The 12527-nt window shown below is 37.3% G+C and overlaps 1 protein-coding gene and 1 pseudogene across 1 annotated transcript; both read right to left on the bottom strand.

The window, feature by feature from the left end:
- Positions 1 to 3589: 3589 nt before the first annotated feature.
- LOC102661146 (3-isopropylmalate dehydratase small subunit 1-like) lies at positions 3590 to 4159 on the bottom strand (annotated as a pseudogene).
- A 5313-nt stretch (positions 4160 to 9472) lies between these two features.
- Positions 9473 to 11379, bottom strand: LOC100792694 (lysM domain receptor-like kinase 3). The gene has a single exon (XM_003539380.5). The coding sequence runs from the start codon at positions 11001 to 11003 to the stop codon at positions 9699 to 9701; it is 1305 nt and encodes a 434-aa protein (XP_003539428.2). The 5' UTR covers positions 11004 to 11379; the 3' UTR covers positions 9473 to 9698.
- Between the last annotated feature and the right edge of the window lie 1148 nt (positions 11380 to 12527).

Here is a 12527-nt window from a genome sequence, read left to right as displayed (position 1 = left end):
GCCAATTGAACTGATAATTATATAATATACATGTTGGTAGAGATCATAAGATTACATACCCATTTCTTTCGGAAACAGCTGTTGTCATTCAATTCAGTATGCATCGCTTGCTGCATCCATATCCATGACTGAAAAAGCACAAGATGAACAAAATATGTATATAAAAACTAGTCATGAAAGATTGCTTCTCAATATAGAATCACTTACCTCTGCCTTATAATTTCTTACCTTTACATTATTAGACTTCCATGCTGGGGATGACCCGAAATCTGCATCATCCATTCTGGCACTCCTTTCCATCTTATGTAGAGTTTCATAAATATTTATCACAAATGAGTAGGTTGAATAACATTAGAACAAGTAATGTTACATCCTCGTATTAGTCTTCTAATACTCCACGATAAAAATTGCATAATTAAAAAAATAAAAAACCAAATTCACTAAAAAATATATAGAGACAACATTTGAGAAAAGAAAATACGAGACAAAAAATGTAATTAAGTCATTTATTTATCAGAATGCATGTTTGAAACTAAATTGATTGATGATGTCAATTTTAAATACCAAATTGACCATCAATTGTCAAAATTAGTGACTAATTTAATTTTTTTATAATTTATGACCAAATTCATGAGCGTGCTGATTTTTTGAACTAAAGTGATGATGTTTTACTGATCTCACATTTAGAAAGTAGAGAAAGTGAGTAAGAGAGAGAGAGAGAGAGAGAGAGAGAGGAGACCTGAGAGAGATCGAAGACACTAACTACTATAGAATGAGTGCAGAAATCTAACTCTAATGTTGTTTATGATCTTGTAGAGGAGAAAGAGGGTTCTGAATTTCAGGAATTGCTTTAAGCCTTGATATCAATTTTCAAATTATAGACATGGGGTCATTGTAATAAACATACTAGGGATCTGTGGCATGTAAAGTATATACAGACATGAGACAATATTCAATAGAAACAGACCTGAAGCTTCCATATTCTGAGTGCCATGTTTATCCTTTACTACATTATTGAAGCTTTGGTCTCCTTTACTTCTATTGATTCTATGACAGCCAAATGAATGTATCACCTAGATTAATTTTTAAGTAAATAGATTAATTAGATGAGATGAGATATCTGCCCTTCAAAATTGTTTCCTAGCTTGTCAGAGTTTTGTAGTGACATATGAAAGCAGAGCACGGTATTATGAGAGAAGATAGTGAGAACCTTCCACACAGTTTTACTAGAAAAAACACAGAAAAGGGAAAACCTAGGAAATTAATTACCTCCAAATCGTTATTACTTTTCACTTTCTTTCCTTGAACTCCTTCTTTATCTGCATGCAATACCAATGGGAAGATTGTAACTTATAAGTTCCTTAAAGAAATCAATGCTTTTGTCATTTAAAAAAAGTGAAGAGTTTTTATATTGGTTCATGCCTTGGTTTACTGCAATCACTTCTCGGTTGCTTATCAGATCATATGTGGTATTATCCATTGCTCGAATATCACAACCAACCAATAAAGGAGCCTATTTATACACAAGAAAATAGTTGTTATAAGCAGAAGATTACATTGTCCTGAAATGGGCACGATATTCTTCTATGGTCATGTCAGGATCTAATATCCAAAGAGCAATGACATATGTCAGGAACTAAAATAAATTGGAGTTTTCTGTAATAGCAATGTTCTGAAGTTTAATAGCATACATGATAATAATTTGGATGTGTTTGACAAAACTAATACTAAAAGCTTGAAAGATTAACTAGAAGTTAATAGACTAGCTAATTATAAATTATAAGTATTTAATAGAAGTAGTTTTTAAGCTAGTTGACAAGTATAGTATAAAATGATGTGAAAATATATATATATATATAAAATTATAATAAGATAATTAGGATAAAAATGAAAAAAAAAAGAGATAGGAGCTTATAGGCCACATGTAAAAAAAAAAACGCTACCAAAATGTTGCAAAAATAAATTCCCTTACAAACGTTTTAATTTGGTCAAATGTGCTTTTAAGCTAACCAAATAAGTTAGAAGTTAGCTTCAAAGTCTTGCCAAACACACTCACTAGTGATGAGGCTAATTAATTATTTAATTACCATTCCATCCTCCGGGTCCAGCATAAGATACTCATTGGTCATTTGCATCTGCTATGGTAGTCATGCTGCGAGGGAGTAAAATGAAAATAAATAAATAAATCATTGAGAGTTGATATTTCTTTAATTTTCTCAGTTATCATGTTTATCTCTGTCAAATTGTTGATCAGTAAAATATGAACTGAAATACATTGCTTCTCACCTGCTCGAGTTATCCTCAATATCTGCTGTTGTTCTCTAACTATTTCTCACAGTTTAGGCCCAAGTTGCTGGGTCTTGCCATCCCCTATGCTTGAGAAACCAATTAATCATAAATCAATAATGCAGTTTCTATCAACTTAATTAGAGGGAAATTAGAGCAAAATTTTTCTTTCTTTCTCTATGAGATCATCACCAATATTTTAACTCACCATTCACACATAGAGAAGAAGATTGGCCTTCCAGTTTTTAATAAAGCTTCACTCATTGGTGGATACATGTTTTACAAAATGTATGAAATTAAATGAAATTGTGAACATTCCTGGTTTTTATAAAATTTTAAGCATGTAGATACTTGCTTGCATTTAAAGGCCATAAATAACTGTCTGTGGCTTTTATCCCATTATTTTCACAATTATCATACTTCAAATAGTCAATTCCCTAAAATATGATTTAAATCAGATATTAGTTATAATGGATGTAGTAATAAGTTTGACACCATTGCATCAGTTGAAATAATAAACAAATATAACATAAAATCCAGATTGCTAGATATATCTGAAATTTGAAGTACAATAACATTTTGCTGAAGCAGGGTCGCATAATAAAGTTACCTTTTTCTCGAATTACACTTTCATTAATGTCGCAACCAAAATGATTCCAGCTATTCCACCTCATCAGCATTCATGTATATATTGCCATTTATATACTCACATAATAGCAATCTTTCACTAAACAAAGAGTCCATATTTTGATATATACATGCATGACAATTATATATATATATATATATATATATATATATATATATATATATATATATATATATATAATATGGAGAAAAAGGAAGTTGATCATTTCGAAATCTTCTATCTATGGAGAAGAATAATAGGAACTGAATAGAAGATCTAAATATATTTATGTTTTGTACAAAATAAATAATTTTAAACTTCATATAAGTGAATTAGGCAATAAAATAATATGTAAATATAAAGAAAAAAGAAAATGATAGAGACAAAGAAGCAATTACCCCATGGGAGGGGTTTGGCCAAAGCCATTTTCGACCATATTTCTCCTCGTAACTTGCTCTGTCATGCGGAGATTCCTATGCTTCTTTTGCTCACTAATAAACAAGAAGATGAAGGATTTGCATGCAAAAGCACAAGGCAAGCACCATCTCCATCGCTAACCTCCAGCTCCAACCTGAGAATGAATATTGCATTGCCATATAGGAATACAAATATATATGTAAATGTTTGTCAATATGTGTTTTTTTTTTTTAAAAGGCTGATTGAATATTGATGAGGCTAATTAAAAAAAAGGCATCCCTCCAATTCCAATAGATACACCTAGCTGGTGGCCATGGAGTTCCGAAAGAAGATCCTAGCGTACGACTCCGCGAACACTATGGTGGCGCTGGAGGCGCTCAGCGCCACAGGGGCATGCTCATGAGAGGAGCCGCGACCAAAGTTGGAACTGCCAATGACAATGGCATACTTGGTATTGGCCTCACCGAGGTCGACGAAGCGCATGGGGTAGGTGGCAGGGATGCCAGTGAGGGTGTAGGAGCCAAACTTCTCGTACTCGTCGGGCTTCGAAGGGACAAGGGTGAGGTACTCTGCGGGAATGATCTGGTTGGTGTCGATGTTGTCGTTGACGACATAACAAAGGTTGTAGAAGGAGGTGCACACGCCAGATTGAACGTGTGTGGTTTGGAGAGAGATCGCAATGCAGTTGCGAGGGTTTGATGATTTGGGAGTTGAGAATGAAAGGAAGCGATGTAAAAGTGAGTGACTATGAGAGGGGAATAAGTTGGTGGAGGAAGTGAATGCGAGGTTCTGAGGAAGAACGGTTGCCGAAGCAGAGAACAATGCCATTGTTCAATGCTCAGTGCCTCATCTCTCAATTGTTTTCCCTTTCCCTTATGTTCGTGGTTATTTATGTAGGGTATCCAAACGATGGAATTTATGTGCAAGAACCTAATGGAGAAGATGAAAGTTAATAAGGAGAAGGAGCGAAGGGGAATTGAAATCAAATGAAGCTTGGTTTCATTGCGATGAAGGTGGAAGATGCAGAAACCCTAGCACGGCAGAAACACAAGAGGTTGGTCTTGAGTACATAGACTGAGAGGGAGAGTGAAAATACAGAGAGGCACAAGAGAGTAGAGGAAGACATTAAAAACAACTAAAAATCTTCTACGATGATTTTCGCAAAACCATCTTAGATTGATAGTTTCTAAGACGGTTTTTTATCAACCAATGTTAAATCAACGTTGTAAAAAAACATTGTTCTAGTAATGAATCCACAAAAATCGCAAGGATGATTATTGACTGATAATGACCCTCACCTATTTATAGGAGCGGAGCACCAGATGCAGGTAGGTAACATTTGACGGAGAAGATGAAGGTTAAGAAGGAGAAGGAGCAAAGGGGAATCAGAATCAGATGAAGCTTGGTTTCATTGTGATGGAGGTGGAAGATGCAAAAACCCTAGCACAATAGAAACACAAAAGGTTGTCCTTGAGTATAGAGAGTAAAATGGAGAATGAGAATACAGAGAGGCGCGAAAGAGTAGAGGAAGACATTAAAAACAACCAAAAATCTTTTAAGATGGTTTTGTAAAACCGTCTTAGAATGACAACCATTCTAAGACGATTTTCGCAAAACGTCGTAGAATAGTTGTATTTATTTACAAAATGTCACCGCGTTTCTTTCTTAGATGATTTTTTATCAACTGACCTTAAATCAACATCATAAAAAAATATTTTTCTAGTAGTGAATCCAAAAATATCGTGAGAATGATTACCAACGTGATAATGACCGTCACTTATTTATAGGAGTGAAGCACCAGATACAGGTAGGTAACATTTCATACTCAGTAGAGAACGTACACTAACTTAAGCATCAAAATCCCTTTTCAGGTACTCCCCCCCATTGGAGAAAAAGCTCAGAGGAGGAAGAGGAAGATCAACCAAGTCGGAGCACTTTAAGAGTGGTAAGAACATTTAGTGCCCACTGTAGGGCCGATGTGAAATTTTCTTCGGTCACAAGTTATATGGTAGCGACCAGGATTTGGAATTATGATCGGCTACCATGGAGGAAAGCTTTATAATACAAGGTTTTATAGAGCAATTGGAAGCGCTCCAAAAGAAGAACGAAGAAGAAATGGCACCACAAGAAGAAAATGATCTCTTCCAAGCCCAGTTACAACATTCAATTCGCACCAACCCACTGAAACAGAAGGAGAACACCCGTCACATGACACCAACCATCAAATGAACACCATGGAACGATCATAGTAGAGGTCCCAGAGTCAATCTGTTGAGCAACATCAATGATATCCCTTTGTTTATGGAATCCTCGACATTCCCTTACCCTTGAGGTGGAAGCCTCTGAACGTTGATCGATGTGATGGAACCATTGACCCTAATTGAAACTTGGAAGCATACATCACATAGGTAAACTTATTTACTAAAGATTTTGTTTAGAGTCTCCCCAGGCTCAATTAAAGGTATTGCCTTGACGTGGTGGCACCAACTCCCTCCTTGAACGATCGACACATTTGACACGTTATTTGAATGAGTCAGCACTTAGTATGCCACATGTAAACCCCACCATATGACATCGATAGCCCTTATAAACCTAGGATAAGCCGACAACGAATCACTATGAGATTTCAAGGAAAGATTTTCACATATTGTAGTAAGGATTTGAGATCTTGAACCTGGAGTAGTACTTCATGCTATGATAGCTACACTCAAGCCTAGACCATTTGAGGATAGTCTTTGTAAGAAAAGACCAACAAATATAGGCGAGATGAGACATCGAGCAGTTAAGGTTTATCCAAATGGAAGAGTTGTCCAAGTATCGAGATAAAGTCAGAGGAGGCAACCAAAAGAAACCCAACTCCAACAAAGAAGAAATAAAGCCCATGAAAGAAAAATATTTTTAAAAACAACCGAGACAATTGAAGTTTGCAATGTACACCATATTACGAAAATTCGAGCACGTATATTGGAGGAAGCCTTCAATGTAGAGATACTTGCGCTTCCCCCACCAGTGGGCTCCCATAGTTAGGCAAATCGTACCAAGCCATGTGGCTTCCATCCAAACTATGGTCATTCTACAAAGAAAGGCATAGTTTTCAAGGACAAGATAGAAGAATTGGTTGAAAAATGATGCCTAAACGATTTCATCTAGGGAAACAATTCCAATCGTGCGGATATTATGGAGAGAGAGGTGGCCACAAAGGTGGTTATAGGGTTTTTGGAAACCATCCTGGTGCCCCATCATGAAGACTTGATCAAGAGTTGTCTTTTGAGCACTCACCTTCTCTTTCTCCTCCTCAAGCATGACGGTTGTCTTCTGAATAGAAGGAAGAGCCTCCTCAGTAAAACTTTTTTCCTTCAGTAGATCAACCTTCTCTCTTAGCCTTGACCTTGTTCTCTTTAATGATAAGTTGTTCGTTTAAAGTAATAGTCGTTTTCTTGCTCTCTGCTAAATCCTTTAAAGCCTCGTTGAACTTCTGGTTCAGGTTCTCCACATCAGAGAACAACTTCTCATTCTTGATGCACTTAACGAAGACCATCTTTTCATGATCAGTAATTTTTTGTTCAAGGCTCTCAATGATGCCAAGTTTAGTGGGGATGACCTCATTCTTCTCATTGAGAGCCTCAATCATCTTTTTTTCTCTCCTTGACACTTAACTCCAATCTTGCTCCCACATTGAAAAATTTAAACCTCTAATAATGAATACTAGATAGCGTTCGAAAAAGAAACATATCTGAAGCATCCATGCTCTCATTTACCCCAATGAAATCCATCATCCTGACATCAAACCTATTGGGCAATTTGTTGGTAGGCATGAGTTCAACACCTTTAGCATTAGAGTGTCATAAAGAACTAACATCGTCCAACGAAGTCACATGATCGAGGTGACATAGAGGATCAGTATTATGACAAATCATGATACCTCTACACCATTTAGGGGGATTTGTTTCCCCTGAAATAAAGAGAAAAATGCTTAAGTTTCAATCCATTTAATTGAGGAAAAACTTTAAGATAAGCAATAACTTAAGTACCTTGTTCTTTGAAGGCACCACTAGAGGCGTAGAAGTATCATTCTCCACGTCGTAGGAACCACCCAAGTTGGTAGCATCACCACCACCAGTGGTGGTCTTCTCAATATTTGGTTTTGAAGGGATCAATGTTTTCAAGGAAGAATCGGTAGTGCCACCAGCAGTAGTGGTCTTTTCGGCATCCGACCTCTAAGGAGTTTTTTTTTCAAGAGTGTCCTCCCAAAGACCCTTATCTTTGTTAGAATCCACTATATGGGTGACTTCAATAGTCTTTGTTGCCTTTTCCTTGGGTTGGTCACCGGCATCACTCGAACTTTTGACTTCCTGTTGTGGTAAGTAAGATTTACCTTCTTCGTCATATTAGTAATCGATTTGGTGGTAAAAAAAATTGAAGAATGGGTACCAACCTCCCTAGAAACTCAGGTGTACCCAAGAAGGATACTTTCCTCGCTTTCTTGTTTGTTTAAGACCTATTATTCTAACACCCTCGACCTTACCTTTCTTTTTCTTCTCTATTTTCTTACATACATTTTTTTTTTCTTTTTCAACAACTTCATCCTTTTTTCTAAAATGTTCAAAGACGTCAACCCCCTCATCATACTGAGGACCTCCTTCGCAAGCATAGACTTGCGAGGAACATGTGGAGAACTATCTCCATCAGAACCATAGCAAGACATGGTGAAGGAAAAGAATAGAAACTCGAAGAAACTAGAATAGAGCATACCTAAATGAGAACAACGAACTCAAGGAAGAAAAGTCGCATAGCCAAGCAAGAGCAAAGGAAAGAACAAAATCCAATCTCCACTAGCAACACTCCCTTCTAAGCACACTTGGTGACCGGGGAAGAAATCAAAGACAAGGTGAAAGGAAAATAGAAGGAGTGAATGTGGGAAAAAAAGAGACCAGGGTTTTATAGTCCTCAAAAAACCCAAACGAAACTTTTTGACTCCCCACCATAAGTTATGATCTTAAAGATTACAAACAATCATGAAGAGCGTGGGCACCAAAATGGTGAAGGAAACTAAATGCCACCACTAAGGTTTTAACTTGTTGTCGTTTGGGATTTTATGACCAGACACAAAAAGACACCACGCAAAAAGACCTGACTGTACCTCTCCACAAATGGCATGCCACATGTTATTGTCTAAAAAAAGTTAAACTTTTTAAGTTATCATGCCCCAAAATAAAAAGTCACATTTGACCTTGTCCAAAAAACACTCGTCTTGACCAAACGCAAACGGCATGTCAATTGACCGAGGTCATAAACCTCGAATCATACTCCTCACATCGGTTTACTACGATCACGACTCTTGCTCTCCATGAAGACAAGCCATGAAAATTGATTCTGCGATAACGATCAAGTTGGTCATGCCAATACGTTTCCTCAAGTTGGCACATCTTAAAAAAAAATGCTCGCAATGAATGCTCCCTATCAAACTCTTTCGTCTACTCTAGACTTAGAGCTTGGGGGGCTTGTGTACCATGTGAATCACGATATAGGTTGGACATGACCTCCACTACCGCAACCGATAACTGACCCCCTTATTGAGCCATGATCCATGAAAATCACGGGGACACTTACCGATGTGATAACAAACCTCGTCTATTTATAAGAGCGGAGCTCCAGATGCAAGTAGGTAACATTTCATACTTACTATACTCATGAGAGAACATATCTTGACTAAGCATTAGAGTCTTTTTTTAAATAGTCCTCCCTCCCTTGCCATTGTAGAAGGAAGGAACTTGGAAGAGAAAGAGGAAAATCAACTAGATCGAAACACTTTAAGAGGAACAAGTTGACTTTTTATAATTTAATCCTCAAAGATTTATAAACTTAAATTACTTTTAGAAAGAAATCCCGTCAAAATCAATACCTCCTCATTTTAGTTAATACCACCACCAAACCAAGACTACCTCAGCCCGTGCAAACGTGATGAGTGAAATATATATGTTTTAGTGTCATCCAACACTAGTTATTTATTCCACCTTTGAAATTCAAACTGAAAGCAAGCAAACTTTGTCGCAAGTAATAAAACGCATGCTTTATTTTATACTAACATACGTTGTACTAAAAGATCATCCTACAAATTTCAAGTATAAAATTCAGCTCATCTTTCCGAAAGAGACACTGTTTATAAAAAAAAAAAAATATACATATTCCACAACTCGCGTCACAATCGAACCATCAAAACCAATTCAATCCAAGACCTAATCACCATGTGAGAAACCAAAAAAAAATTGTTAATTCCCTACGCATATATTGTTCAATAAAGTACCTCTCACTTTAATTGAACTTGTATTAAAAAATGAAGCCGCCAACATTAAGAAGTAAGAACTCATCATCGAGGTCCCAACGAAACAGTCATATCAGGCATCTTAATACTATCTGACCAGATCCTCGACGTCAAATAAAACTTGGAGATCTTGCCAGCGACGCGTCCCATGTTCGGTCTCTTATCTGGATCCACGTGTACACACTCCAGCGCGACACGTGTCCATTTTTCAGCTACATCAACAGGAAAAGAATCTTTCAATCTCCGATCCACCCACCTCCTCAGCTTCCCCTCCACGCTACCTTCGCCGTCGACCACGGCGGCCCTCGCCGCATCAATCACCGACGTCCTCACGAATGTGCGCGTCTTCTCGTCGAACTTGAACTTCAACGGCTCCTCCCCGGACAAAAGCTCCAACATCACCACTCCAAAAGCGTATATATCAGACTTCTGAGTCGCCACGCCGGAGGCTTGAAATTCCGGCGCCATGTACCCCCGCACTCCCTCGAACTGCTTGGATCTCGCCGGCGACGATGTTAATTTCTCCTCGATTTCACTAATTTCGCCTAATTTCTGGTTATCGAGTTCGATTTCGCCGCAGAGCTGCGCGGCGCCGAAGTGGCAAACCCTAGCGTTGAAGGAAGGCTCGGTGACGATGATGCTGCTGCTCTTGATATGGTTATGGACGAAATTGATGTTCAAACCGGTCTTGTTGTGAATGTAATCGAGGCCGTGAGCGAGATCTGTGGCGACCTGCATTCGCGACATCCACGTGGAGAGGACGGTGAAGTGCACGTTGTTTTTGTTGCGGAGGCAGTCGGAGAGGGTGGCGCCGTTGTTGACGAAGTCGTAGACGAGGTAGATGTGGTCGCCGGAGACGGAGGCGCCGAGGAGCTTGATGATGCTGACGTGGTGGCTGCGGCAGACGACGGAGAGGAGTTGCTGGAGCTGTGGAGTTTGGAGCTTGCGGCGGAACTTGCGCTGGAAGACAATGACATCGGCGCCGCGGAGGGTGCAGCGCCAGCAAGGGGTGGAGGAGGAGTGGCGTTTGGCGAGGAAGTTGTTGGTGGCGGCACAGATTTCGGAGAAGTCATAGATGTGAGGGTTTTCGGGGAGAGTGTCACGGAGGGAGGTGAGGGAGGAGAAGCTTGAGATGGTGGTGTCGGAGGAGAGGCGATAGCCGGTGGAGCCGCTGTAGGGTGCGCTGTTGCTGCTGTAGGAGGTGGAGGGGTTGTCGGAGAAAGAGGTGGGCCTGGGACTGGGCCTTGACGAGGGTGTTCTTGGGCTTTGGGTGGCTTGTTGTTGGGAGCGAGTGGGACTGGCCGCGTTGGTTGCCATCTTTGTCTTGCACATAGTAAAAGGAGGAAGCATATGAAGGGCTCTTTATATATATATATATATATATATATATATACACACACTGCCTGGGGACAGTTGAATTTGGAGCTTTCAACTTTGAAGATTCAACGGTGATTAGGAAAGCAGTAGCCAAAGGGAGGGATGATTAAAAGCTCGTCGTTATTTTGGTTTTATAGCAAATTACAGAAGAAAGATTAAGTAGTGCGATGTCGTTTCCTTCGCGACCTTATCACATCCTGTAGTAGGTAATTAATTAATTGAAGAAAAATGGTTCTTTTCTTGCTCACGCTTTCTTCTTTCTATTAAGTCGACACCCAATTTTGCGGCTGCGATTCCTTCTGCTTGTGGGCACAAAGTGCAAACGCGCCTACCTTTATTCTCTATTCATAAGAGCGTTCTGGAGTGGGATGGAGATATTTTCAAAGCATTTTTTTTTCTTAATTTTGATTTGTCATAATCGAAAAGAGTTTCACGAGTTATTAGAATCGAAGATATTGTTAGGGTTTACAGTAACATATTTTTGATCAAATTCACTTGATCTTTATTAAATTATTTGAATCTCACTGTCTGCTTAACGAGTCTTATTAATTATTTGATGAAGCTTTATAAATTTTGTCTAATAATTAATTGATAAAGCATGCATTATATATTTGCTAGAATTAATTTTCTGTCGGTTTTGTAAACTCTAAGTGAATGTTAAAAAGAAAAATAACTTTAAACCAGAAGCAATTAATTAAAGTCAATAGATTAACTTATTACATTAGAATTAGTTGACTAAATTGTTTGTTTGTTTGTTAGTTGTTATTACTAATTTGTTTTATTTTAAGTTGAATCTTGCGTGTGGACAACATGGACTTACGGAGGTCAAGGGTTTAAATAAGTCCTTTCTGACCCCATCATGATGAATAACTATACAATTTTTTGTATGAAGATGAATAACTGTACGGATCAATAACTTCTACCATTACTTTTTAATTTATGTATAAAGTTAGGAAACATTATTTTTATTTGGATTTAATGTAGATAAAAAAAGAGAAAATATAAAATAAAAATTACTTTTTTTTAAATGAAGGGAAAAAAGTAAATAGTTTTTATTTGATTAAAAAGAAAATTTATTTTAAATAGTCTTTATATCCTTTTAATATAAAGATAAATAAATGAATAAAAAGATAGATTTTTCATTTCAAAATAATTTTTCGTTTTCTCTCATTTTATTCCCATTGGAGAAGAATGAGAGAACAAAAAGATTATATATATATATATATATATATATATATATATATATATATATATATATATATATATATATATATATATATATATATATATATATATATATATAATTGAACCAGAGAAAATATTATAATTTTTTCGCTTAAATTTTTCCTTTTACATCATTTTCCCCCATTCTCTTGAGATTGTTTTTCCTGGAATAAGAAAATATTTATTAGTTTCGTACCTTATCAAATTCCTCATTCAACTTTGGAGAAATATTAGTTGTTTCTTCATTATTATTATTATTATTATTATTATTAT

The sequence above is a fragment of the Glycine max genome, chromosome 12 (assembly GCF_000004515.6).
Source record: "Glycine max cultivar Williams 82 chromosome 12, Glycine_max_v4.0, whole genome shotgun sequence".
In the NCBI taxonomy this organism is placed as follows: Eukaryota; Viridiplantae; Streptophyta; class Magnoliopsida; order Fabales; family Fabaceae; genus Glycine; species Glycine max.
Note: the sequence above shows the minus strand (reverse complement) of the source record. Positions and strands in the feature narration are given on the sequence as shown.

Excerpts from the sequence above, each read along its gene's own strand:
- LOC100792694 (XM_003539380.5), bottom strand. The coding sequence starts at position 11,003 with ATGCTTCCTCCTTTTACTATGTGCAAGACAAAGATGGCAACCAACGCG.